This window comes from Heptranchias perlo, chromosome 10, assembly GCF_035084215.1.
Source record: "Heptranchias perlo isolate sHepPer1 chromosome 10, sHepPer1.hap1, whole genome shotgun sequence".
Classification (NCBI taxonomy): domain Eukaryota; kingdom Metazoa; phylum Chordata; class Chondrichthyes; order Hexanchiformes; family Hexanchidae; genus Heptranchias; species Heptranchias perlo.
Window position 1 is genome coordinate 5,693,683 of NC_090334.1, and position 27,979 is coordinate 5,721,661.

The following is a 27,979-nucleotide window of genomic DNA, read 5'->3' on the forward strand; positions in this document are numbered from 1 at the left end:
CAGACCTCATTACAGCCTTGGTACAAATATGGACAAAAGAGCTGAATTCCAGAGGTGAGGTGAGAGTGACTGCCCTTGACATCAAAGCAGCATTTGATTGAGTGTGGCACCAAGGAGCCCTAGTAAAATTGAAGTCAATGTGAATCGGGGAAAACTTTCCAGTGGCTGGCATCATACCTAGCACAAAGGAAGATGGTAGTGGTTGTTAGAGACCAATCATCTCAGCCCCAGGGTATTGCTGCAGGAGTTCCTCAGGGCAGTGCCTCGGCCCAACCATCTTCAGCTGTTTCATCAATGACCATCCCTCCATCATAAGGTCAGAAATGGGGATGTTCGCTGATAATTGCAGAGTGTTCAGTTCCATTCACAATCCCTCAGATAATGAAGCAGTCCGTACCCGCATGCAGCAAGACCTGGGCAACATCCAGACTTGGGCTGATAAGTGGCAAGTAACATTCGAGCCAGACAAGTGCCAGGCAGTGACCATCTCTAACAAGAGAGAGTCTAACCACCTCTCCTTGACATTCAACGGCATTACCATCGCCGAATCCCCCATAATCAACATTCTGGTGGTCACCATTGACCAGAAACTTAACTGGACCAGACATATAAATACTGTGGCAACAAGAGCAGGTCAGAGGCTGGGTATTCTGTGGCGAGTGACTCACCTCCTGAATCCCCAAAGCCTTTCCACCATCTACAAGGCACAAGTCAGGAGTGTGAAGGGAGTGAATGTTTAGGGTGGTGGGTGGGGTGCCAATCAAGTGGGCTGCTTTGTCCTGTAAGGAATACTCTCCACTTGCTTGGATGAGTGCAGCTCCAACAACACTCAAGAAGCTCGACACCATGGATGGGGTGCCCGCTTGATTGGCACCCCATCCACCACCCTAAACATTCACTCCCTTCACCACCGGCGCACTGTGGCTGCGGGGTGGCAGTGTGTGATGTCCACAGGATGCACTGCAGCAACTCTCCAAGGCTTCTTCGACAGCACCTCCCAAACCCGCGACCTCTACCACCTAGAAGGACAAGGGCAGCAGGCACATGGGAACAACACCACCTGCACGTTCCCCTCCAAGTCACATACCATCCCGACTTGGAAATATATCGCCGTTCCTTCATCGTCGCTGGGTCAAAATCCTGGAACTCCCTTCCTAACAGCACTGTGGGAGAACCTTCACCACACGGACTGCAGCGGTTCAAGGCAGCTCACCACCACCTTCTCGAGGGCAATTGGGGTTGGGCAATAAATGCTGGCCTTGCTAGCGACGCCCACATCCCATGAATGAATAAAAAAAAACCTTCAATATCTTGTGCAACATCCTGGCCAAAAGGACAAACAAACCTGCTCCCAGGCCCCTACTAAAGCTTCTCTCAGGAAGTATGTCCCATGACTGCTTCCCAGCCCTTGAATTTTGCCATTGATTTACAGTAGCTTCTCTCCATCTCCTTGCTGAGACTGGAAGTCCCTGTGTATAGAAATACATGTACAGTCCGGTATCCTCCCAATCATGGTACAGTTGAGTGGGTACACAAACCAGCAACACCGTGTTTCATTGGCACTGCAATGTAACGAGCAGTCCTTTAGGAGAGGGTGCCTAGAATGCGTTACTGTATTTGAAAACCGCCCTTGAACCCCAGTACGTTGTCCTCAACCAAATATTGCATGTTTCACTGTATGCGTAATTAAAAAAATTGCAAAGTAGGATGTCTTCCCCCCCCCCCCCCCCCACCAAGGTTATAGTGTTGAGGGCAGTAATTTAGTTTAAAGCATGGCTTTTAATTTGCAAAATTACTGAAGCTTTGGGGCAGTTGTTGCTAATGGAGTAGTGCACAAGGCACGTTTTGTCCGATGATGTTTCTATTTGTCATGTCTGTTGTAGGTGCGTGTGTTTGGAGGACAAAGCGCGCTGGAGTCCCCAGCAACTGCTTGAACATTCCTTTGTGAAGCCACCAGTGGTACGAGCCCCTTCCCCCTGCAATGAAGACAGTCCAGAAGGTATGTTCTATCACCATTAGTGCACGAACATTCTCCTTTCACCCCTGCTACACAGCGGCGAGTGTCAGAAAAGTCAGGAGCCAGGAAAGGCATTCTGCCCATCGAAGTTCCTTGCTCGAGTACATCAGCTCTCCCATAAAGGCATTTAATTAAGTTAACATTTTTGTCTTGATCACCTTTTTTGATCAATTGTTCCAACGTTTCAAAGGTTTTCCTGTTAGCTAATCTAAAATAACTTTTTTTTAAAACTAATTTCCCTTTATGACCTCTGCTCCCCTTTTCCTAGAAATCAACTAGGTTTACCTTATCTGTCATTTGTTATTTTGCTTGATCCCTCCTTTAAATGCACTCCTTCCTGACTGTAGAACATAAGCCTCTCTAACAAAACCCTATTCATTGCTTTTCTTTCTGATCGATTTATACCCCCCTTACTGATAAGTAATCTATCTGAGTTGTGTGTTTTACATTTGCTTTGTAGCACTCAGTGATTCATTTTTAATTTTTAACATTGGCTGTTTATGCCACTTGCCTTTTTTAGGATTCCAGAAGCTCAGATTTTACCTTTGTTTCATTTCCTAAAAGAGCATGGTCAGTGTAGCTCCAAGAACAAGGAATGACTTGTACTTGTTCCTGTGTTTGACCATATACAGTTCTAAATGTTTCTCTTCCCATTTGTTACACGCATCCTACTAACGTGGCAGATTGTTCTGTTAGCAGATTCAGCAGGAGGAATAGACTGTGCAGAAACTGTTATCGCGAACAGCCAGCTTCTCACTGCTTCACCCTACACAGACACCCAGAGGCAGCTGTCGCGCTATTACAATGAGTTTGAGGAGTTACAGCTTCTGGGGAAAGGTGCCTTCGGAGCAGTCATCAAGGTAATTGTATTTAAGATGGTGCAACGAAATCCTGAACCGTCTCCTACATAGTTCCCGAGAACAGCCCCCTGTACGTGTGGATTCGTCACTTAATTTACATTCTAAATGTTGATTAAAGCCACTGTGATTTAGAGTGAGTCTTGCCATCAGTGCCCTGTTTCAAAAATGAAGTTGGTACAAGAACCAATTGGTTTTAATACTGTTGGTTCGTTCTCCCTTCAGTTGGAGAACTACCATTGCGGAGTTACTGGGCTAGACAATGTGAGGGAGCTGAATCATTAACTGGTTTCACACAGTTAAATTAAGACCATTGCTGGGTTGAAGTCGATCTCTCCACTTGTTGTCTAGGCTCAACATAAAATTACATAGAATGTACAGCACAAAACAGGCCATTCAGCCCAACTGGTTCATGCTGACGTTTATGCTCCACACGAGCCTTCTCCCATGCTACTTCATCTAAACCTATCAACATATCCTATTCCTTTTTCCCTCATGTGTTTATTTAGCTTCTCCATTATAAATGTATTTCTTTTTATAGTGCCATTCACGTCCTCAGGGTGTCCCAAAGCACTTCACAGACAATTAATTACTTTTAAAATGAAGTCGCTGGTGTTATGTGGGCAAACGTGGCAGGCACTTTGTGGATATCATTGAGATAAATGACTAGTTAATCTGTTTAAGTGATAAGAACAAAAGAAATAGGAGCAGCAGTAGGCCATATGGTCTCTCAAGCCTGTTCCGCCATTCAATAAGATCATGGCTGATCTTCAACCTCAACTCCACTTTCTTGACCGATTCCCCATATTCCTTGATTCCCTTCGATTCCAAAAATCTATCTAACTCGGCCTTGAATATACTCAATGACTGAGCATCCACAGCCCTCTGGGGTAGAGAATTCCAAAGATTCACAACCCTCTGAGTGAACAAATTCCTCCTCATCTCAGTCTTAAATGGCTGATCTCTTGTCCTGAGACTATGACCTCTAGTTCTAGACTCTCCAGCCAAGGGAAGCAGCCTCTCAGCATCTACCTTGTCAAGCTATCTCAGAATCTTATATTTTTCAATGAGATCACCTCTCATCCTTCTAGAGTAGAGTATAGGCCCATTCAACTCAATTTCTCTCATAGGACAGCCCTCTCGTCCCAGGAATCAATCTAGTGAAACTTCGATGCTCTGCCTCTAAGGCAAGTATATCCTTCCTTAGATAATGAGACCAAAACTCTAGCAGTACTCCAGGTGTAGTCTCACTAAGGCCCTGTATAATTGTAGCAAGACTTCTTTACTCTTGTACTCCAACCCCCTTGCAATTAAGGCCAGCATACCTTTTGCTTTCTTAATTGCTTGCTGCACCTGCACATTAACTTTCTGTTTTGTGTCTCTCTCAACACCAGCATTTAATAGTTTCTCGCCATTTAAAAAATATTCTGTTTTTCTATTCTTTCTACCAAAGTGAATAACCTCACATTTCCCCACATTATACTCCATCTGCCACCTTCTTGCCCACTCACTTAACCTGACTATATCCCTTTGCAGACTCTGTGTCCTCCACACAGCTTACTTTCCCACCTAGCTTTGTATCGTCTGCAAACTTGGATACATTACACTCGGTCCCTTCATTAATACTTAATATAGATTGTAAGTAGCTGAGGCCCAAGCACTGATCCTTGCGGCATGCCACTAGTTACAGCCTGCCAACCTGAAAATGACCCATTTATTCCTAATCTTTTTTCTGTCCATTAACCAATCCTCTATCCATGCTAATATATTACCCCAACCCCTTATCTTGTGTAACAACCTTTTATCTTGCACCTTATCGAATGCCTTTTGAAAATCCAAATATACGACATCCACTGGTTCCCCTGCTAGTTACATCCTTAAAAAAAATTCTAATAGATTTGTCAAACACTATTTCCCTTTCAATAAACCATGTTGACTCTGCCTAATCACATTAAGATTTTCTAAGTGCCCTTTTACCACTTATTTCAGCATTTTCCTGACGACCGATGTCAGGCTAACTGGCCTGTAGTTCCCTGTTTTCTCTCTCCCTCCCTTCTTGAATAGCAGTTTTACATTTGCTACCTCCAATCCACTAGGACTGTTCTAGAGTCTAGGGGATTTTGGAAGATCACAACCAATGCATCCACTATCTCTGCAGCCACCTCTTTTAAAACCCTACGATGTAAGCCATCCAGTCCTGGGGATTTGTCAGCTTTTAGTCCCATTAATTTCTCTAGTACTTTTTCTTTATTAATATTAATTACTTTAAGTTCCTCACTCTCATTAGTCCCTTGGTTCCCTGCTATTTTTGGTATGTTTTTACCAAATATTTGTTTAACACATCTGCCATTTCCTTATTCCCCATTTTAATTTCTCCTGTCTCAGCCTCTAAGGGACCCACGTTTACTTTCGCATCTCTCTTCCTTTTTACATACCTGTAGAAACTCTTGCAATTTCTTTTTATATTTCTTGCTAGTTTACTCTCATTCTATTTTCTCCCTCTATCAATTTTTTGGTTGTCCTTTGCTGGTTTCTAAAACTCCCAATCCTCAGGCTTACTACTCTTCTTGGCAACATTATAAACCTTTTTTTTTTAATCTAATACTATCCTTACCTTCTTTAGTTATCCATGGATGGATCACTTTTCCAGTGGAGATTTTATTTCTCAATGGAATGTATATTCGTTGAGAATTTTAAAATATTTCTTTAAATGTTTGCCATTGCTTATCTTCCATCATACCTTTTAATCTAATTTCTCAATCTACTTTAGCCAACTCGCCCCTCATACCTATGTAATTGGTTTTATTTAAGCTTAAGACTCTAGTTTCGGACTTAAGTATGTCACACTCAAACTCGATGTGAAATTTTATAATATTATGATCACTCTTCCCCAGAGGATCCTTTAGATGAGATGACGAATTACCCCTGTCTCAGTACACAAGACAAGATGTAAAATAGCCCGTTCCCTGGTTGGTTCCATGATGTATTGTTCTAGGAAACTGTCTCAAATGCAATCCAAGAACTCGTCCTCCAAACTACTCTTGCTAATTTGATTTGTCCAGTCTGTGAGAAGATTAAAGTCTCCCTCAATTATTGCATTACCCTAATTACAAGCTCCTCTTATTTCTTGATTAATACTCTATCCAGCAGTATAGCTACTGTTAGGGGGCCTATAAACTACTACCACCAGTGTTTTCTGCCCCTTGTTATTTCTTATCTCCACCTATACTGATTCTATTTCCTGATCTGCCGAGCCAAGATCCTTTCTCGCTACTGTCCTTATGTCATCCTTTATTATAAGGACTACCCCCCCACCTACTCCCTTTTTAGTTTAAAGCCCTATCTACAGCCCTAGTTATTCGATTCACCAGGACACTGGTCCCAGCCAATGGAGCCCGTGCCAAAGCTCCCTCTTTTCCCGGTACTGGTGCCACTGCCCCATGAATCGAAACCCGTCTCCCACACCCCCCTTCGAGCCATGCATTTAACACTCTGATCTGCTTGACCCTATGCCAATTTGCATGTGGCTCAGGTAGTAATCCAGAGATTATTACCTTTTGAGATTCTGCTTATTCATTTAGACCCTAGCTCCTCAAACTCCCTTAGCAGAACCTCATTCCTAGTTCTATCTATGTCATTGTGGTACCTATGTGAACCATGACAACTGGATCCTCCCCCTCATGCTCCAAGTTCTTTTTCAGCCCAGAGGAGATATCCTTAACCCTGGCATCAGGCAGGCAACACAACCTTCGGGATTCCTGGTCGTGGCTGAAGAGAACAATGTCTATCCCCCGACTATACCATCCCCTAACACTACTGCGTTCCTTTTTACTCCCTGGCCTCTTGTGGTGTGGTCGGTTTGCTCATCCTCCCTGCAGTCCTTGCTCTCATCCTACAGGTAGCAAGTACCTCGTACCTGTTGGACAAGATCAAGGGCTGAGGCTCCTCTATCACTACGTTCTGGGTCCCCATACCTGCCTGACTCACAGTCACATCCTCCTGTCCCTGACCACTGAACGAATCTAAATTACTACCTAACCTAAGGGGTGTGACTGCCTCCTGGATCAAAGTGTCTGGATAACTCTTTCCCCCTCCCTGATGCAAAGCAGTATCTGCAGCTCAGACTCCAGCTCAACAACTCCGAGCTGAAGTTCCTCGAGTTGTAGACACTTACTGCAGATGTGATTGCCCGGGATCATGCTGCTCTCCACAAACTCCCAAATACTGCAGTTATGGCACACCATCTGCCCTGCCATCCCAATTTAACCTTGTTTTATTTATTTACTTCATTCGAGTTTTTATTCACTCGATATTTTTAGTTTTATTAACTAATTAATTTATCTAGTTTAAGATTAATTTAAGCTCTTAGTTTAACCCACTGCCCTTAACAGTAATACTCACCAACCAAACACCTACCTGCTGTCCTGTGATGTCACTTTTTCAGATTTCTGTCTGTGAGTTGATGCCAATTGTAAGTGAAGGAAGTCCCCCGGCTTGACCCCCCCCCACCCACCCACCCCACCCACTCGTCATCTTGAAACCATGAACCCTTGTTCTACACTCTCCAGCCAGGGAACCAGCCCCTCAGCATCTTAGAATCTCATATGTTTCAATGAGATCACCTCTCATTCTTCTAAACTCCAGAGTACAGGCCCATTCTACTCCATCTCTCCTCATAGGACAACCTTCTCATCCCAGGAATCAATCTAATGTTGTTTGAGGGATAGATGTTGGCCTGGACACTAGGAAAACTCGTCTGCACTTTAAATAGTTCATTGAGAACTGACAAGGCCTCAGTTTAATGTCTACGAACATATGAATTAAGTGCAGGAGTAGGCCATTCGGCCCCTCGAGCCTGCTCTGCCATTTGATAAGATCATGGCTGATCTGATTGTGACCTCAACCCTACTTTCCCGTCTACCGACTATAACCTTTGACCCTCTTGTTAATCAGGAATCTATCTAACTCGGCCTTAAAAATATTCAATGACCCTGCCTCCACCGCTCTCTGGGGAAGGGAGTTCCACACACTCACGACCCTCAGAGAAAAAATTTCTCCTCATCTCCGTCTTAAATGGGAGACCCCTTATTTTTAAACTGTGGCCCCTAGTTCCAGTCTCTCCCACAAGGAGAAACATCCTCTCTGCATCTGCTCCTTCTAGTCCCCTCTTATCAAGTCTTATCAAAAGACAGCTCCTCAACAGTGCAGCACTACCTCAGTATATAGTGAAGCAATGGCATAGATTGTGTGCTCAAGTCTTGCAGTAGGGGTTCAACACACGACCTTCTGACTCCGAAATGAGAATGTTACCACTGAGCCAAGCTGACATACCTACAACAGAAGCTTGCATTTATATTGCACTTTTAATGTAGAAAAATCTCCCAAAGAAGAATAAGTTGAGTGAGGTATTGGAAGGTGCCTAGCATTTGTGGAAGTGAATCCTAGCATGAGTTTGTGCTTTTTAAGGAGAGAAAATCAGATGGAAGTGGATGGAGAAAAACCAACCAGCATTCAAGTTATCTCAATTCTGTGTAGCTGCTGTATGAAAGGACTGCTGGCACTGACATGCCCTTTAAATCTCGCTAATTTTTTTTGTATTTCACTTTTGCGTGCAGCAGTATTCACAGAAAGATCTTCCTGCTCCTCTCCCTTGCTTATTTGCTTCTCCTGAATTTGAAATAGCTCTTTTCTTCCATTCGTCCCCATTGTGTTTGTAATTGTAAAAGGGGAGGGTGAATCACCCTTGCATATATAAAGGAGGAATTGCAGTACTCTAATGGAGAGGTTGGTCCTAGATAGACTAGCAGCAGGAAACGTGCCAGTGCTGTGTGTTGGTAAACTGTTTGACATGAGCCAGCAGTACCCCAACACACAAATGGGGGTTCCTAAACTTTCACTATTGCTAATCTAACCCTAAGTTCTATGGGCTTTGGTAAATTGATTGTTTCCTCCGTTTCTCTCCCCCGCCCCCCCCCCCCCCCCCCTCCCAGCGTATGGATGATGGGTTTATGACCATTTCAGAGAAAATAGGCTTGATGGCCTTCTCCAATTCCATGCAGTCTTATGACTTTATATAGTTATTTAAATACAACATTATGTTTGATTCTAGGTAAAGAATAAATTAGATGGCTGCTACTATGCTGTGAAGCGCATCCTGGTGAATCCCATCAGTAAACAGTTCCGCAGAATAAAGGGCGAAGTGACGCTGCTGTCGCGTCTAAACCATGAAAACATTGTGAGGTACTACAATGCCTGGATCGAGAAACACGAAATCCAGCCTGTCTCGAACCCAGTCATGAAAAACTCACAACAGACTCCATCCCCACCCGAGTGGGACAACCAGAACAAATTGTGCTGGTCAGACAACATTGAAAAGAATGCCCCACCCGCAGTCACGACCAGTTCAGTGGAGTGGAGCACATCGTGCGAGAGATCGCCGAGCGTCAAATGCACTGAGAGGGAGTCAAGTGATGAGGATGATGATGATGAAGAGGATGTGTTTTGTGCATCCTTTTTGTAAGTATGGTGCAGAATCCAGTCCTTAAATAGTGTTTTTAGTGTCTAATAGCCACCTGCTGTCAAGTGGGCTTCTTGGTCTAGGGTGCTATTTGGAACAGCAGTACAGTGCAAGCTAAGAGATTCGTTGTGTGCGAGGGCCAGTCCACTGTTCCATATGTTGCGTTCTCCTCGGGATGTTCTCTCTTCTCTTCCCATCTCTCCTGAAGGTGTTGACTGATGCTGCAGTAGGGTACACAGATACCTGCAGCTGTCCAGTGTCTCACCCATGTGAGCCTGGGCAGTGGGTGTTGAAGGGCTATTCAACTGGAACATCACAACTGAGCTCAATCCTGTCTCCATCCGCAGTCCATGCGCATACTTTCTTGCAGGAGTCACTTAATATCAGTCAGGAGCAGTGAGCTGGGATCATTTTTTTAAGGGGCATCAAAGAAAAGGCCATTCAGCTCAATTGTTTTTCTTGTGGTCCACCCAGTTGTCGAAATGCTCAGAAGCCTGTCACCATGCTACAACAACAATTTGCATTTATATAGCGCCTTTAATGTAGTAAAACGTCCCAAGGTGCTTCACGGGAGTATTATCAGACAAAAATTGACACCGAGCCAAAGCTTGGTCAAAGAGGTAGGTTTTAAGGAAGGTCTTAAAGGAGGAGGGAGAGGTTTATGGAGGGAATTCCAAAGCTTAGGGCCTAGACAGCTGAAGGCACGGCTGCCAATGGAGGGGCGAAGGAAATCGAGGATGCACAATAGGTCAGAATTGGAGGAGCTCAGAGATTTACTGAGGGTGGAAGATGGGAGGCCGGCCAGGAGAGCATTGGAATAGTCGAGTCTGGAGGTAACATAAGCATGGATGAGGATTTCAGCAGCAGATGGGCTGAGGCAGGGTCGGAGACTGGTGATATTACGGAAAAGTAAATCTCCAAACCAAACTGATTTATAGTATATACTCCAGCCCTTCGATCCATAAAGACACCCAATTTACCCAAGCTCAGAGAACATAAGGTCAGATCGGAACAGCAAAAACTTAGGGATCCCATGGCAATATTTGAAGAACTGGGGAGTTCTCCCTGATGTCTTAACTAGCATTTATTCCTCACCACCACCACGTAAGCAGATTATCCAGTCATTTATCTCTTTGCTGCTTGTGGGATCTTGCTGTGTGCAAATTGGCTGCCACATTTCCCTACATTACAACAGTGGCTACACTTCAAAAGTACTTCATTGGCTGTGAAGTGCTTTGGGACGCCCTGAAGACGTGAACGACGTTATATAAATTCTTTCTTAATTGGGCACAGCGCCCCTGTGCTGGGTAGGAGGAAAATAATTTTTCAGGGTTCCCACTCCATATCGCTATCCAGAGCCCCCTGTTGGAAAAGGTGCATGTAAGGACATTGAGTGAGGACAGGATCAGGCCCAGCAGTGATGTCCTTGATGATCAAACAGCTGCCAACACTTAGGTCTGGGATGATTCTATGCAACTTAGAGCCGTATGTCAGGAAGAATCCGTGCCAGCTGGAGAGGAGTGGAGAAAACTGAAAAGAAGCAAACTTAAAATGAAGGCCACCTGTAGGTGAAACAAGGTCATCTGTCTGTTCAAATTGGCCAAAAGTCAATCTAGCTTTTATTACATCAAATTTTCCTTCAATTCCATTTCAGAACAGTCCTGTTACTATCTCTGTCTATCTGTCTCTCTCTTTTTCTTTTTTCTCTCTTTCTTTTTTCTCTCTCTTTCTCGTGTTCTCTCTCTCTCTCTTTCCCCCCCCCCCCCCCCCTAATGGTGAACTGTGTAAATACTGTAAAACCAATGTGGGTCCTTTTTCTCCTGTTGGGTCCCAGTGATGTTACCTGAGAAGAATAAAAATACAGAAATTCTTGCAAGAATATGATCTAAAAATATGTTCAAATAAGTTTTTTTTTTCAACAAGCTAGATGAGGAGGAGACTGGTGATAAAATCACCTTTCTATTTTGTAATTTTGCCAGGGTATCAATTCAGGCATCTGAGAAGCTAGCTCCTGCTTGACCTCTCTTTACCCCTTCTCCTCTGTGGGTGGCCTCTCTCGGCACTAAGCAGTGTGGTAGGTCGCACTGAGCTCTGTGGTAGGTCCTGCTTCTGCCAACAGAGAAGCTCGTCTGTAGTGAGGAGGGTTTTGCTGCCAGACCTCCCCACAAGCCCGCCAATTGTGCAGCCAAGGACAACTTAAAGTAGTTGGCTGTCAGTGTGGCTGGTCGGCCTCCCTGCTGAATGTGGTGCTTTTGCACACCCTGTCACATCAGCCCATTGCTGGATTCAATCCAAAACAATTAACTGGGGGAACGTTCTGCGTTGCAAATATTAAGCTACAGTTTTTATAGAATAGGCACTAATTTTTTTATTCATTCATGGGATGTGGGCATCGCTGGCGAGGCCGGCATTTATTGCCCATCCCTAATTGTCCTTGAGACTGTGGTGGTGAGCTGCTGCCTTGAACCGCTGCAGTCCGTGTGGTGAAGGTTCTCCCACAGTGCTGTTAGGAGACTACGCAGCTACGTTCTCAAAGTCGGGGGAGCAGCGGCGAGTGTGCGTTATTCAAAGTGTTGGATTCTTCCCAGGGCAAAATAGTGCCTGTGGTGAGTGCAGATTCTTTAGTGCCCGTATCTGTCTTTGTCTGTCAGAATCTGCTGGCTTATTCTGGAGGTCTGCACTGGAAGGTTTTGTTCTTCTGTTTTATTCAGGTCATTTTTTTCTTAATTGCTCGTTTTTGGGGGCAGTTTGTAATAGAATAGTTAGTTAAAATCTTTTCTGTGTAATTATACAGTGTCGGGTTGCAGTTATTACACAAACTTAAAACCTCACCGAGAATAACATAGGCAAGTGTTTAATAATTCAAAATACTCTCTGCAGTCACAGCTCAAGTTTGCAAGGACAACATCTATGTTTTCTGTGGGGTGGGGGGGGGGGTTCCACAGTCCAAGGAGACAAAGTTTAACACATCAGTCAGTGCGTGTTTACTGAAATTTGTGTGGTAGCTCTTCAGATAATTATGGAGAGGCATTGTGGAGACTGTGGAGTGGAGAGTTACATGGGGGGGAACTTAAGAGGCAGTATTTTAAAATGGAAGTAAATGAATCTCTTGCTGTGATATATAGTGGCAATCAACATACAAGTGGTCAGTGTATGCTGGACAGTTAAATTAATGGCTGCAGCAGAGACCATCACTGGAGACTGCGAAGTGTAACAGTAAGCTGAACAAAATAAATACAGGACATAAGTTACACTGGTGGCAGAGAGTAACTGCAATGAGTCTTTCCTGGAGTGCTGCCTATTTATTGGGCAAGCAGAACTTTAAAAAAAAAGACTCCCCTTTTTTGAATTGATTGGGAAGCCCTTAAACCAGAAGTAAGGCCTGCAGTAAAAGTAGGCCTGACAAGCAGAATTCCAGATGGTATAAACACAAAGCAGTACATTAAAGTTCTGTACCTGTTTGGTATGGTCCAGCCAAGACTGCAAACCCCACCTGTGTGGAGGTGACTCTCTGTATCCTAGGATCTTTAGTATCAATGCACTGCAGTACCCATAAACCTACAGTGCTGGAATGCATAGCTGGTCAGTCAGTCAGTCAGTCAGTGAGGGAGGTTAATATTCCAGCTGAGAGATACTTTATCAGAGCTTATCACATCCAAAACATTCATTATTGTTGACTCACCCACTGTACAATTCCACAATTTGGGGTATTTATTTTAGATTTCCCACGTTTGTGGGGTAAACGTAACGTAACCTGCCTGGCGGGAAACTGACAGGATTGGATCGGACACCAGTTTTATACTCTGCCCAGTTTTTATTGTCCATTGTTAATATTCCTGATTTATGCTATTTTCAAGGGAAAAAAACATCTGACACTTGAAGAAATCGTGGTATTGTGAATCCGCTCTAATTAATGAAATTCCAAATGGTACAAACAGAACAGTTTTGTTCTTTGTCTGATTATGCTCACTGGATTCGGAGTGTCCAATAGCTTCGTTTTTTTTTTACTCCATGACGCCACTCATTTATAATTGAAACAGTTCATGTAAAGGTGTCACGCTGTAATTGTATCCTCCCGCCACTGGAGGCACTTGCAATGACCGTTTCCATTATAAATGTGGATATAGGAATGTATATTTAATGGAAATATAAAAATAATGACAGAATGTGTGACTTTAAAACGCAGATTGAATGGCACCTGTGCGCCCTGATCCAGTTATCCCCCTCCCCTGCAACCCACTTTACCTGAAGACTATACTAGATCTCGAATCCCTGTGTGCAAAGCACTGTTCAGCTGCAGAGGACACCACAGCCAAGCCTGAGCTTGTTCTCAACTGACAGCCTGTATGAATTTCCAGCAGGAGTCACTGGACAGTGATCCAGGTTGGTTGATTTCCTACCCCGCCTTCCCTCAGCCCAGCCAAGAGGCACCGAGGCCGCCTAAAGCACTCCGGCCGGGATTAACCACTGTGATCGAGAACCAAACCTCAAGAATAGCAAAGAGTGACAAAACAGATAGTAAGAGATACAAAAAGGGAGTATTAAAAGAAACTTGCAAGGGATATCAAAATCGACATCACAATTTTTTACAATTCTGTTAGGAAAAAGAGGGCGGTCAAGAGCAATGTGGGCCCCTTAAAATCTGATAATGGTGAGATTGTAAATGACAATAAGGAAATGACAGCCATGTTAAATAATTACTTTGTGTCAGTATTTACAGTCGAGGAAGAGGATAGCATACCGGACACCCCAAGGAAACTAATTTTGAATCAGGGACGGGAACTCACCATAATTTACATAAGCAAATTAACAGTAATGAAAAAAATAATGGCACTAAAGAGCAGCAAATCCCCAGGACCAGATGGTTTCCATCCCAGGGTTTTAAAGGAAGTAGGTGAGAACATTGCAGAAGCCCTAACTATAATCTTCCAAAGTTCTCTGATTCAGGCACCGTTCCTTTAGATTGGAAAATTGCACATGCACCCTGCTATTTAAGAAAGGTGAGAGAGAGAAACTAGGGAATTATAGACCAGTTAGCCTAACATCTGTTGTCGGGGAAATTACTGGAGTCTATAATTAAGCATAGAGTGACTGAACACCTTGAAAATTTTCCACTGATCAGAGAGAGCCAGCATGGATTTGTAAAGGGTAGGTCATGCCTGATGAACCTGATTGAATTTTTTGAAGAGGTGACTGAAGTAGTGGACAGGGGAATGTCTATGGATGTTGTTCATATGGACTTCCAGAAGGCATTCGATAAAATCCCTCTTAAGAGACTGTTAGCTAAAGTGGAAGCTCTTGGAATTAAGGGCAAATTATTGACCTGGTTAGGAAATTGGCTGAGTGGCAGGAGACAGAGAGTAGGGATAATGGGCAGGTACTCAAATTGGCAGTATGTGACTAGTGGTGTCCCACAGGGATCTCTGTGTGGGCCTCAACTATTCACTATATTTATTAACGACTTAGATGACGGGTTAGAGAGCCACATATCCAAGTTTGCCGATGACACAAAGATAGGGAGCATTATAAGCAGTGTAGATGGAAGCATAAAATTAGAGATATATTAATAGATTAAGTGAATGGGTAAAACAGTGACAAATGGATTTCAATGTCGGCAAGTGTGAGGTCATTCACTTTGGACCTAAAAAGGATAGATCAGAGTACTTTCTAAATGGTGAAAAGCTTGAAACAGTGGAGGTCCAAAGAGATTCAGGGGTCCGTGTACATAGATCATTAAAATGTAATGGACAGGTACAGAAAATAATCAGAGGCTAATGGAATGCTGGCCTTTATATCTAGAATATATGGGGGTAGAAGTTATGCTCCAAAGCCTGGTTAGACCATACCTGAAGTACTGTGTTCAGTTCTGGGCACCGTACCATTGGAAGGATATGTTGGCCTCGGAGGGAGTGCAGCGTGGATTTCCTAAAATGATACCTGGACTCCAAGAGTTAAATTACCAGGCGAGATTACACAGACCAGGGTTATAGTCACTGTAATTTAGAAGATTAATAATCCGGGACAAAATTAACAGTCACTTGGACAAGTGTGGATTAATTAAGGAAAGCCAGCATGGATTTGTTAAAGGCAAATTGTGTTTAACTAACTTGATAGAATTTTTTGATGAGGTAACAGAGAGGGTTGATGAGGGCAATGTGGTTGATGCGGTGTATATGGACTTCCAAAAGGCTTTTGATAAAGTGCCACATAATAGGCTAGTCAGCAAAGTTGAGCCCCATGGAATAAAAGGGGCAGTGGCAGCATGGATACGAAATTGGCTAAGTGACAGGAAACAGGGAGTAGTGGTGAACGGTTTTTCGGACTGGAGGGAGGTGTACAGTGGTGTTCCCCAGGGGTTGGTACTAGGACCACTGCTTTTCTTGATATATATATTAATGACTTGGACTTGGGTGTACAGGGCACAATTTCAAAATTTGCAGGTGACACAAAACTTGGAAGTGTAGTGAACAGTGAGGAGGATAGTGATAGACTTCAAGAGGTCTTAGACAGGCTGGTGGAACGGGCAGACACATGGCAGGTGAAATTTAATGCAGAGAAGTGTGAAGTGATACATTTTGGTAGGAAGAATGAGGAGAGGCAATATCAACTAAAAGATACAATTCTAAAGGGGGCGCGGGAACAGAGATCTGGGGGTATATGTGCACAGGTCGTTGATGGTGGCAGGGCAGGTTGAGAAAGTGGTTTAAAAAAGCATACGGGATCCTGGGCTTTATAAATATAGACAGAGAGTACAAAAGCAAGGAAGTTATGATGAACCTTTATAAAACACTGGTTCGACCACAACTGGAATATTGTGTCCAATTCTGGGCACCGCACTTGAGGAAAGATGTGAACGCCTTAAAGGGTGCAGAAAAGATTTACTGGAATGATTCCAGGGATGAGGGATTTCAGTTATGTGGTTAGACTGGAGAAGCTAGGGTTATTCTCCTTAGAGCAGAGAAGGTTGAGAGGAGATTTGATAGAGGTGTACAAAATCATGAGGGGTCGAGACAGAGTAGATAGAGAGAAACTATCAAGAACCAGAGGACACAGATTCTTTGCCAATCAGGGTGATTGGCAAAATAACCAAAGGACAACATGTGAAAAATCTTTTTGACGCAGGGAGTAGTTGTGATCTGGAATGCGCTGTCTGAAAGGGTCGTGGAGACAGATTCAATCATGGCTTTCAAAAGGGAATTGGATAATTACTTGAAGGGAAAAAATTTGCAGGGCTATGGGGAAAGGGCGGGGGAGTGGGACTAACTGGATTGCTCTTGCAGAGAGGCGGCACGGGCTCGACAGGCCAAATGGCCTCCTTCCGTATTGTGATCATTCTATGATTCTTAAAGGGTGATTTGATCAAAGTTTTCAAGATATTAAGGGGGACTGATAGATTAGATAGAGAGAAACTATTGCCGCTGGTTGGGGAGTCTAGGACTCCAGGCTAGACTTCCCAAAATTAGAGCCAGGACTTTCAGGAGTGACAATTGTAAACAATTTTACAACACCAAGTTATAGTCCAGCAATTTTATTTTAAATTCACAAGCTTTCGGAGGCTTCCCCCTTCGTCAGGTGAACGATGTGAAAATGTGAAGTTCAGATGTGAAAATGTGAATTTCAGGAGTGAAGTTAGGAAACACTTCTACGCACAAAGGGTGGTAGGGGTTTGGAACTCTCTTCCGCAAACGGCATTTGATGCTAGCTCAATTGTTAATTTTAAATCTAAGATTGATAGATTTTTGTTAAGCAAAGGTATTAAGGGATATGGAGTTCGATCACAGATCAGCCATGATAGAAACATAGAAAATAGGAGCAGGAGTCGGCAATTCAGCCCTTCGAGCCTGCTCCGCCATTCAATATGATCATGGCTGATCTTCTATCTCAATACCATATTCCCGCGCTCTCCCCATACCCCGTGATGCCTTTTATGTCTAGAAATCTATCTAGCTCCTTCTTAAATATATTCAGTGACTTGGCCTCCACATCCTTCTGTGGTAGAGAATTCCACAGGTTCACCTCCCTCTGAGTGAAGAAATTTCTCCTCATCTCAGTCCTAAATGTCCTACTCTGTATCCTGAGACTGTGACCCCTCATTCTGGACCCTCTCCCAGCCAGGGGAAACATCCTCCCTGCATCCAGTCTGTCGAGCCCTGTCAGAATTTTATATGTTTCAATGAGATCCCCTCTCATTTTTCTAAACTCGAGTAAGTACAGGCCTTGTCGACCCAATCTCTCCTCATACTACAGTCCTGCCATCCCAGGAATCAGTCTGGTGAACCTGCGCTGCACTCCCTCTATGGCAAGTATATTCTTGGGTAAGGAGACCAAAACTGCACAGAATACTCTAGGTGTGGTCTCACCAAGGCCCTGTATAACTACAGTAAGACATCCTTGCTCCTGTACTCAAATCTTCTTGCAATGAAGGCCAACATACCATTTGCCTTCCAAACTGCTTGCTGCACCTTCATGTTTGCTTTCAGTGACTGGTGTACAAGGACACCCAGGTCCCTTTGTACATCAACATTTCCCAATCTATCACCATTTAAATAATACTCTGCCTTTCTGTTTTTCCTTCTGAAGTGGATAACTTCACATTTATCCACATTATACTGCATCTTCCATGTATTTGCCCACTCACTCAACTTGTCTAAATCACCTTGAAGTCTCTTTGCATCCTCCTCACAACTCACGGTCCCACCTAGTTTTGTGTCGTCAGCAAACTTGGAAATATTACATTTGGTTCCCTCATCCAAATCATTGATATGTATTGTGAATAGCTGTGGCCCAAGCACTGATCCCTGCGGTAACCCACTAGTCACTGCCTGCCACCCCGAAAAAGAACCATTTATTCCTACTCTCTGTTTCCTGTCTGTTAACCAATTTTCAATCCATGCCAGTATATTACCGCCAATCCCATGAGCTTTAATTTTGCACTCTAATCTCTTTTGTAGGACTTTATCAAAGGCCTTATGAAAATCCAAATAAACCACATCAACTGTTTCTCCCTTATCTATTCTACCAGTTACATCCTCAAAAAAACTCCATTAGGTTTGTCAGACATGATTTCCCTTTCATAAATCGGTGTTGACTTTGTCTACTCCCGAAGATATTTTCTAAGTGTCCTGTTATCACATCCTTTATAATAGACTCTAGCATTTTCCCTACTACTGATTTTAGGCTAACTGGTTTGTAGTTCCCTGTTTTCTCTCCCTTTTTTAAATAGTGGGGTTACATTTGCTACCCTCCAATCTGCAGGAACTGTTCCATAATCTATAGAATTTTGGAAGATGACAATTAATGCATCCACTATTTCCATGGCTACCTCTTTTAGTACTCTGGGATGCAGATTGTCAGGTCCTGGGGATTTATCGGCTTTCAGTCCCGTTAATTTCTCCAGCACTTTTTTTTACTAATACTAATTTCCTTTAATTCCTCCTTCTCACTAGTCCCTTGGTTCCCTAGCATTTCTGGGAAGTTATGTGTGTCCTCTTCTGTGAAGACAGAACCGAAGTATTTGTTGAATTGCGCTGCCATTTCCTTGTTCCCCATTATAAATTCTCCCATTTCTGACTGCAAGGGACCTACATTTGTCTTCACTAATCTTTTTCTTTTTACATACTTGTAAAAGCTTTTACAGTCCACTTTTATGTTCCTTGCAAGTTTACTCTCACGCTCTCTTTTTCCCCTCTTAATCAATCTCTTGGTCCTTTTTTGTTGAATTCTAAATTGCTCCCAATCCTCAGGCTTGTTACTTTTTCTGGCAACTTTATATGACCCCTCTTTGGATCTAATACTATCCTTAATTTCTTTTGTTAGGCATGGTTGGGCTGTTTTCCTTTTGTGTTTTTGCGCCAGAAAGGAATGTATAATTGTTGCAATTCATGCATTCGTTCCTTAAATGTTAGCCATTGCCTATCCACTGTCATGCCTTTTAATGAAGCTTCCCAATCTATCATAGCCAACTCACTCCTCATTCCTTCGAAGCTTCCTTTGTTTAGATTTCGGACCCTAGTTTCGGATTGGACTGCTTCACTTTCCATCTTAATGAAGAATTCTATCATGTTATGGCCACTCACGTGAAAGGACCCTGCACAGCAATATTATTAATTAACCCCTTCTCATTGCACAATACCCAATCTAGGATAGCCTGTTCCCTGGTTGGCTCCTCAATATTCTGGTCTAGAAAACCATCTCGTACACACTCCAGGAATTCATTCTCCACAGTATTATTACTAATTTGGTTTGGCCAGTCTATATGTAGATTAAAGTCACCCATGATTACTGTAGTACCCTTGTTACATGCATCTCTAATTTCCTGTTTGATGCCGTCCCCTACATTACCACTACTGTTTGGAGGCCTATAGACAACTCCGACCAGTGTTTTCTGTCCCTTGGTGCTTCTTAACTCCACCCAGACTGATTCTACAGCTTGATTTTCTGAGCCAATATCCTTTCTCACTATTGCTCTGATTTCATCTTTTACTAACAATGCTACCCCACCTCCTTTTCCTTTTTTGCCTGTCCTTCCTAAATATCGAATACCCTTGGATATTCAGCTCCCAGCCTTGGTCACCCTGCAGCTGTGTCTCCATAATCACAATTATATTATATCTGTTTACATCTATTTGCGCTGTTAATTCGTCTATCTTATTACGAATGCTTCGTGCCTTTTAATTTGTCTTTTTAACATTTTTAGACATCTTAACATTTTTTTGTACTATGGCCCTATTTGTCTTATTAGCATTTTTTCTTACCCGGACCCTATTTGTTGTCTTTTGTTTGTACGCTCTGTCCCTTCCTGACACAATCTGGTTATCCTTACCCCAATCACTTTCCTGCACTGCTTCCTTTTCTTTTCTCTTTAGCATTCTAGATTTCTCTCCACCAGGACCCTCCCCGGCCCCCCCCCCCCCACCCCCCCCAAACCTTATTGAATTTGAAGCCCTATCCACCTCCCTAGTTATTTGTTTCGCTAGAACCTGGTCTCAGCATGGTTCAGGTGCAGTCCATCCCAACGGAACACATCTCTCTTTCCCCAGTGATCTCATTGAATGGCGGAACAGGCTTGATGGGTTAAATGGCCTACTCCTTTTCCTATGCTCCTAAATCTGTACAACTCGGTACCACACCTGGCAAGTGTGTGTCCCCAGCAGGCCATTACGGAAGATAGAATTCCATACTTGTGCCTATGCTTTGTAGGTGTGCTCTGTTTCGAGGGAGAATTAAGGCCATCAAAGAATGATGTAGAATGGCAAAGAACAGCTTAATATAGCACAGTGATTCCAGCAATATCTGTCCCCGAAGCTTCTGGACAGTAGGTGACAAAGTGCTCTGGAGAAAGGAGATCTGCTGTGGTCGGACCCTTAAAAATCATAGTTGGGGTTTTGATCATTTTCAGGATCTCATTTTGGCCTTTTGTTTGTTTGCTAACAGTGCGTGGAGTTCTATATTAAATATGCTCTGCTCTGTGTTTCTGCAGACCGGCTAACATCGATTCAGACAGCGACATCATCTTCGAGAACGGCGACGAAAACAGTGACAACAGCCCTGTGGTGAGGAGTCAACAGTTTACCCACGACGAGTATTCTACATCTAGTCAGCTTGGCTCAATTTGAACGATCTGCCTGAGTCAGACGATTATGGGTTCCAGCCACTGCACTACTCAGTCCCCATTGGACATGCAGTTGAGATTTTACTTTATCCCCTGCAATTTTGTTTGAACAGTTACTGTGGATGACAATAATGTGGATGTGGCTCAGATGCATTATTGAGTCTGACAGCATGAGGGAGCTGGGTTAATAGATAGTTCGTATGAGCTACTGGCTGTCTATTGGTATTCATAAGAACATAAGAAATAGGAGCAGGAGTAGGCCATGTGGCCCCTCGAGCCTGCTCCACCATTCATTAAGATCATGGCTGATCTTCAACCTCATCTCCACTTTCCCGCCCGATCCCCATATCCCTTGATTCCCTTCGTGTCCAAAAATCTATTGATCTCGGTTTTGAATATACTCAAAAGTCCTCTGGGGTCGAGAATTCCAAATATTCACAACCGTCTGGGTGAAGAAAGTTTTCCTCATCTCAATCCTAAATAGCCGACCCCTTATTCTGAGACCATGACCCCCAGTTCTGGACTCTCCAGCCAGGGGATACAGACTCTCAACAGGTTACATTTGCTACCTTTCAATCCACAGGGATCGTTCTAGAATCTAGGGAATTCTGGAAGATCAAAACCAATGCATCCAATATCTCTGCAGACACCTCTTTTAAAACCCTAGGATGTAGGCCATCAGGTCCAGGGGGTTTGTTAATTTTTAGTCCCATTAATTTCTCCAGTACTTTTTCTTTACTAATATTGAACACTTTAAGATTCTCACTCTCATTAAAGCCTTGGTTCCCCACTATTTGCGGTATGTTCATTGTGTCTTCTACTGTGAAGAAAGATACAAATTTTTCAGCTTTCTGTACACTGTTGGGCACAGTACCTTTTCCAAGTGAGATCCCTGATGATTTCATCAGTAATCTAAAAACTGCAATTGGTTACAGTGCCTCTGGGACCTGGTTTGAATTCTGGTAGAAAGCTAGGAAAGGGAAAAAATAAGAAAATAATTGGGCCCTATTGTGATGCCTACTCATAGATTTTTGGACTCTCAAGGAATCAAGGGATATGGGGGATCGGGCTGGAAAGTGGAGTTGAGGTCAAAGCCATGATTTTATTGAATAGCGGAGCAGGCTCGAGGGACCGTATGGCCTACTCCTGCTCCTATTTCTTATGTTCGTATGTTCTCACTCACTGGGCTGGTCCCTCTTTTTCACTGGAAGATTTATTTTGAGTACCAGAGATGAGGTTTATTTTTAGACTCTATACAGAAAATAGTTATAGACCAGGTACAATATTTGTACCCTTAGAGTTGTCTTTAGCACAGGCGTAGTCCCAGCCTCCAGTGGCATTGCCAATGCAACATTGTCTGCAGGCACCTGGATGCAGCCAATATCAAGTGCAGTTCCAGACCACATCATCAGCTCTGGTGCAGCCACTAGTATTTATCTCATTGGATTATTTACCTTTGTGGTTCAGGTTATGCTGTTTGTGCCCATTTGGGCACCATGTTTAATGATGCTGTCTCTCTTCTTTAGGACTTCCAATCCACTGACTTCTTCTCGTCCCTTTCTGAGCTGGTATGTGAATGCAATGAGTGCTGTGGGGATGGAATGTTAGTAGATGTGGTGGCACAATCCTACATTTAAATATAACGTACATAAAGCTGGAATGATGTGTGAATAGTGCCCCAGGAAAGTCGTAAGAATTCATGAAATTCTGAGCCAGAGGCTTTCAGGAAGCAGGGCGAATGTGTTTGTGTGGGTGTATATCTATATAGAATCATACATCACAGAAGGAGGCCATTCGGCCCATCGTGTCTGTGCCAGTTCTTTGAATGAGCTACCCAATTAGTCCCACACCCTGCTCTTTCCCCATAACGCTGCAAACTTCTCCGTTTCAAGTACATATCCTTTTGAAAGTACTATTAAATCTGCTTCTACCACCCTTTCAAGCAGTGCGTTCCAGATCATAACAACTCTCTGCATAAAAAAATTCTCCTCATTTCCCCCTCATTTGGATTTTTTCCCAATTATCTTAAATCTGTGTCCTCTGGTTACTGACCCTCCTGCCAGTGGAAACAGTTTCTCCCTATCTACTCTATCAAAACCTCTCATAATTTTGAACACCTCTATTAAATCTGCCCTTAACCTTCTCTGTTCCAAGCAGAAGAATCCCAAGTTCTCCAGTCTCTCCACATAACTGAAGTCCCTCTTCCAAGGTACTATTCTGGTAAATCCCCTCTACACCCTCTCTAAGGCCTTGACATCCTTCCTAAAGTGTGGTGCCCAGAATTGGATACAGTGCTCCAGCTGAGAGCTAACCTGTGATTTATAATTCTTTACCATAACTTCCTTGCTTTTGTACTCTATGCCTCTATTTATAAAGCCAAGGATCCCATATGCTTTTTTTTTAAATAGCCTTATCAACTTGCCCTGCCACATTCAAAGATGTGTATGTGAACCCCCAGATCTTTCTGTCCCTGCACCCCCTTGAAAATTGTTCAATTTAATTTACATTGCCTCTCCTCACATCCTTCCAAATGGATCACTTCACACTTTTCTGCATTAAATTGCATCTGCCATATGTCTGCCTATTTCACCAGTCTTGCACTTTGTCTGTCAATTCCTGGGTCAATATTTTGTCTTCCGTGGGAATAATATTCAGTGGTGCTGTTAAATTATGAAGTGAATAGTGACAAAGAATGACAACTTCTGTTTCGGGCCCCCCGATTATGCACGTGTGGCACTCCTCCAGTCCGACGACGTCCCTATGTGCACTGCGCCGAGCCTTCCGTTGAGCGGGACTCCTCACTTCTTCATGAATTGCCATTTTGAACTCACTGCACGGGACTCCTCAATATCAACTCGCTGTCGTTGAAATGCAAAACCCGACCAGAGAACACGACGGAGATATAATGAGGGATGGGGGGGGAGTTGAGATGGGTCTGAGAGGGATGGGGGGGGAGTTGAGATGGGTCTGAGAGGGATGGGGGGGAGTTGAGATGGGTCTGAGAGGGATGGGGGGGGAGTTGAGATGGGTCTGAGAGGGATGGGGGGGGGACGTTGAGATGGGTCTGAGAGGGATGGGGTGGGGTTGAGATGGGTCTGAGGGATGGGGGTGAGGTTGAGATGGGTCTGAGAGGGATGGGGGCGGTGTTGAGATGGGTCTGAGAGGGATGGGGGCGGTGTTGAGATGGGTCTGAGAGGGATGGGGGGGGGCGGTTGAGATGGGTCTGAGAGGGATTGGGGGGGTTGTTGAGATGGGTCTGAGAGGGATGGGGGGGTGTTGAGATGGGTCTGAGAGGGATGGGGGGGGTTGAGATGGGTCTGAGAGGGATGGGGGGGGGTGGTTGAGATGGGTCTGAGAGGGATTGGGGGGGTTGTTGAGATGGGTCTGAGAGGGATGTGGGGGGTTGAGATGGGTCTGAGAGGGATGGGGGGGGGTGGTTGAGATGGGTCTGTGATAGGAATGGGGTAATGTAAAAACCCAAAATTAGCCGATTGACAATTGGTAGACTGGGTCACTCGTACAGAATGGCCATCTGGGCTACTCTAATCCGATACTGAATTCCAGGAGGACTTGGTGTCTTTTGGGAAAGGGAGAAGACTGGTAACCCAAGACAAACAGTGTCTGGTTACCAGCTATAATGACCTTGATGAACACACCGTGGGTTAACACTTATTGTTTCCATATAATTGACTCCAAGCCGGGGCCAACTGGCCACCTGGCAAATATGAAGGTTTCCTGAATGTCGTGTGAGTCCTGAAGAGTCCTGCACCCTTTCAGCAGAGCCAGAGCCCTGACTCCATGTTATTCACTTCAAAGATCACAAAACTCTTGAACTGTGGCCTTCCCTTCAGTCCAGAACTGACAGACTTTTGAAATTCTAGCCTGGTATTGCCTAGCCACCATTACTTGATTTATATTGTCTTCTTTCCTACTCTTTACAACCGTGGCGATGTTCTGGACTTTTAAGCACTTCCTCCTGCTTCTCAGTAAAAACACTCTGATTGGAATTGATTTTACAAAGCTTCCCCCCCCCGCCCCCCCCACAAAGGAGGTTTAGTTGGTAAAAGCAGTGTGTAGCTGAGCTGGACAGGCGAGGAGGTCCCACATCTGGTGCTCAAGTGATCTCAGCCAGAGGGAAAAATCAGTTGTGAAGCCGCTTGCTGTCTGGTATCTCTTGCTGAAAGTCTGTGTGTGTGGATATAGGGTGAGGACCAAATCAAGCTCTGCTGTAGTATTTCCCGGAGTTGCCTACTAGTGCTTACCTGTCTAGGCTCAAACTTGAAACATGGTCTCTTTGGTAAGGTATGGAGGGTGACTTAGCAGCTATGGCACAATACAGCTGCATAAGCTAGCACCTTTGGCAGGTGACAAAATAGGCAAAAAATTATTTTAGTATTTATCTGTCTATTGCTTTCCCTTAGCAAGAATGTGCCTTTTCCCTCATTCTAATAGCAGCTTGAATGTAACTTCTGTTTTTGCTAATGCCTCAGACGACTTCAGTTGCAGTCTGATATATTGTACGTTTTGTGATCGTTTGTTAATCTGCAGGGCAGAGAAGCTGCAAATGAAAAGGATCCTGGTAATGAGAAAACGGAGGAGACAGAGATCGTGCCGGTACCACTGACTGTGCACTATTTATACATTCAGGTAACAAACTGTATCCCAGACACTGCACTATTTATATATTCAGGTAACAGACTGTACCCCAGACTGTGCACTTTTTGTATATTCAGGTAACATGTTGTATGTAATCTGAACAACAGTTTAGCTCAAGTCACTTGATTCAGTATTGAAGACTGCCCTTCATTACAATGCACCATGCAACCTGCCACTTGGAAAAGAAAAATTGAAATAAGTCTCCCCTTGCTCACCATGAATCCTGCCTGACACCAAGTGGATGTGTTTTAGTAACATTGTACAGTTCAGATTAACTGCTCAGTCATCTGATTTGCTGATTCTGGGTTCTTGCTGTGTGAAAATTGACGGCATTTGCCTACATAAGTGACTGCACTTCAGATGTAATTAATTGGATGTGAAATAATTTGGGACATCCTGGAATAGTGCTCAGTGATCTCTTTCTTTCTCTCCACCTCTCTCTGTCTCGCTGGCTCTCTCTCTCTTACACTGTGTGTGTGTGTCATAACAGTTGGGAATTTCCTTGGCGCGGAAGGGGGTTTTCCGATTGGCTGCGATAACCCTGTTTTTATGGTGTTTCCGGTGATGTTATGACGGCCAATCGGGAGAAGTCTTGAGGAAATTGACGGCGAATTTCTTCAACTACACGTAACAAATATACACCTCCCCAGGAAGGAGAAAAAAACCAGTATCGTCAAACCATAACTCTTCGCAAATGTGCCGAATTGGCTGAAAGATCAATAAATGTGGTGGTGAGGCTTTGGCTTGCTGTTGAGTTGCAGCTGTGAGATTTTATGGGTATATTTCAGTACATAGAACCATACAACACAGAAGGTGGCCATTCGGCCCATTGTGCCTGTGCCGGCTCTTTGAAAGAGCTCTCCAATTAGTCCCACTCCCCCTGCTTTTTCCCCTTCAAGTATTTATCCAGTTCCCTTTTGAAAGTTACTTTGAATCTGCTTCCACCACCCTTTTAGGCAGTGCATTCCAGATCATCGTAACCGCTGCGTAAAAATGTATTTCCTCATGTCGCCTCTGATTCTTTTGCCAGTTACCGTAATTCTGTGACCTCTGGTTACTAATCCTTCTGCCACTGGAAACAGTTTCTCCTTATTTACTCTGTCAAAACCGTTGATGATTTTGAGCACCTCTATCAAATCTCCCATTAACCTTTGCTGTAAGGAGAACAACCCCAGTTTTTCTAGTCTCTCCACATAACTGATGTCCCTCATTCTGGTAAATCTCTTTCGCACCCTCTCTAAGGCCTTGACATCCTTCATAAAGTGTGGTGCCCAGAATTGGCCATAATACTCCAGCTGGGGCCTAACCAGTGTTTCATAAAGGTTTAGGCATAACTTCCTTGCTTTTGTACTCTGTGCCTCTACTTATAAAGCCGAGGATCCCATATGCCTTTTTAACAGCCTTCTCAACATTCAAAGATTTGTGTACATACACCCCCAGGTCTCACTGTTCCTGCACCCCCTTTAAAATTGTACCATTTAGTTTATATTGCCTCTCCTCATTCTTCCTTCCAAAATGAATCACTTCACACTTCTCTGCATTAAATTTCATCTGCCACGTGTCTGTCCGTTTCACCAGTCTGTCTCTGTCCTCCTGAAGTCTGTTACTATATTTCCGAGTTTCGTGTCATCTGCAAACTTTGAAATTATGCCCTTTATACCCAAGTCCAGGTCATTAATATATATCAAAAATAAATGATCTTGTATAACACCCAATGACTTGAATCTGCGTTGTTGAGTTTCCAGGATCATTGCTACATGGCTTACAAAGTGTAGACTTACATTTTCTTGGCTGCTTTCAGATGGAGTATTGTGAGAAAAGCACTTTACGAGACACAATTGACCAGGGATTGTATGAAGACATCAACCGTCTCTGGAGGCTTTTCCGGGAAATCCTTGATGGACTGGCCTATATCCATGAACAGGTTAGTTTTGCAGATGGCTCTGAAGGGATCTGTGATATCTAATGTATCTAGACTTTCAAAAGGCTCGTGACAAAGTTCACGTGAAAGATTAAAAATTATAGGAATCCAGTTTAGAAGTTAGGATGGAATAATAACTGTTAAAATCGCCCAGGCAGAAATATAAGACAAACGCATTAACCATTAAGCTAAAAATTACATAGTTACATAGAGCCTACAGCACAGAAACAGGCCATTTGGCCCAACTTGTCTATGCTGGCATTTATGCTCCACACGAGCCTCCTCCCTCCCCTCTTCATCTAACCCCATCAACAAATTCTTCTATTCCTTTCTCCCCCTTGTACTTATCCAGCTTCTCCTAAATGTATCTGCTATTCACCTCAATTACTTCTTGTGGTAG

General features: G+C 43.7%; 1 protein-coding gene and 1 long non-coding RNA gene across 6 annotated transcripts in view; one reads left to right on the forward strand and one right to left on the reverse strand.

The window, feature by feature from the left end:
- Positions 1-27,979, forward strand: part of eif2ak4 (eukaryotic translation initiation factor 2 alpha kinase 4) — a 140,423-nt gene that overhangs the window by 33,758 nt on the left and 78,686 nt on the right. For 2 of the 5 annotated variants that reach the window (XM_067991166.1, XM_067991167.1), the window contains exons 10-16: positions 1,884-1,999; positions 2,714-2,877; positions 8,984-9,390; positions 20,871-20,943; positions 22,529-22,570; positions 25,551-25,649; positions 27,460-27,582. In XM_067991166.1, coding sequence (XP_067847267.1) covers positions 1,884-1,999; positions 2,714-2,877; positions 8,984-9,390; positions 20,871-20,943; positions 22,529-22,570; positions 25,551-25,649; positions 27,460-27,582 — 1,024 coding nt within the window. The remainder of the gene's footprint in view (positions 1-1,883; positions 2,000-2,713; positions 2,878-8,983; positions 9,391-20,870; positions 20,944-22,528; positions 22,571-25,550; positions 25,650-27,459; positions 27,583-27,979) is intronic. The other 3 variants (XM_067991168.1, XM_067991170.1, XM_067991169.1) reach the window with 2 other exon arrangements.
- Positions 8,916-27,611, reverse strand: LOC137326253 (uncharacterized). Its single transcript, XR_010964151.1, has 2 exons — positions 27,440-27,611; positions 8,916-10,921 (listed from the first exon to the last, which is right to left on the reverse strand). It is a non-coding gene; the product is annotated as an uncharacterized lncRNA (long non-coding RNA).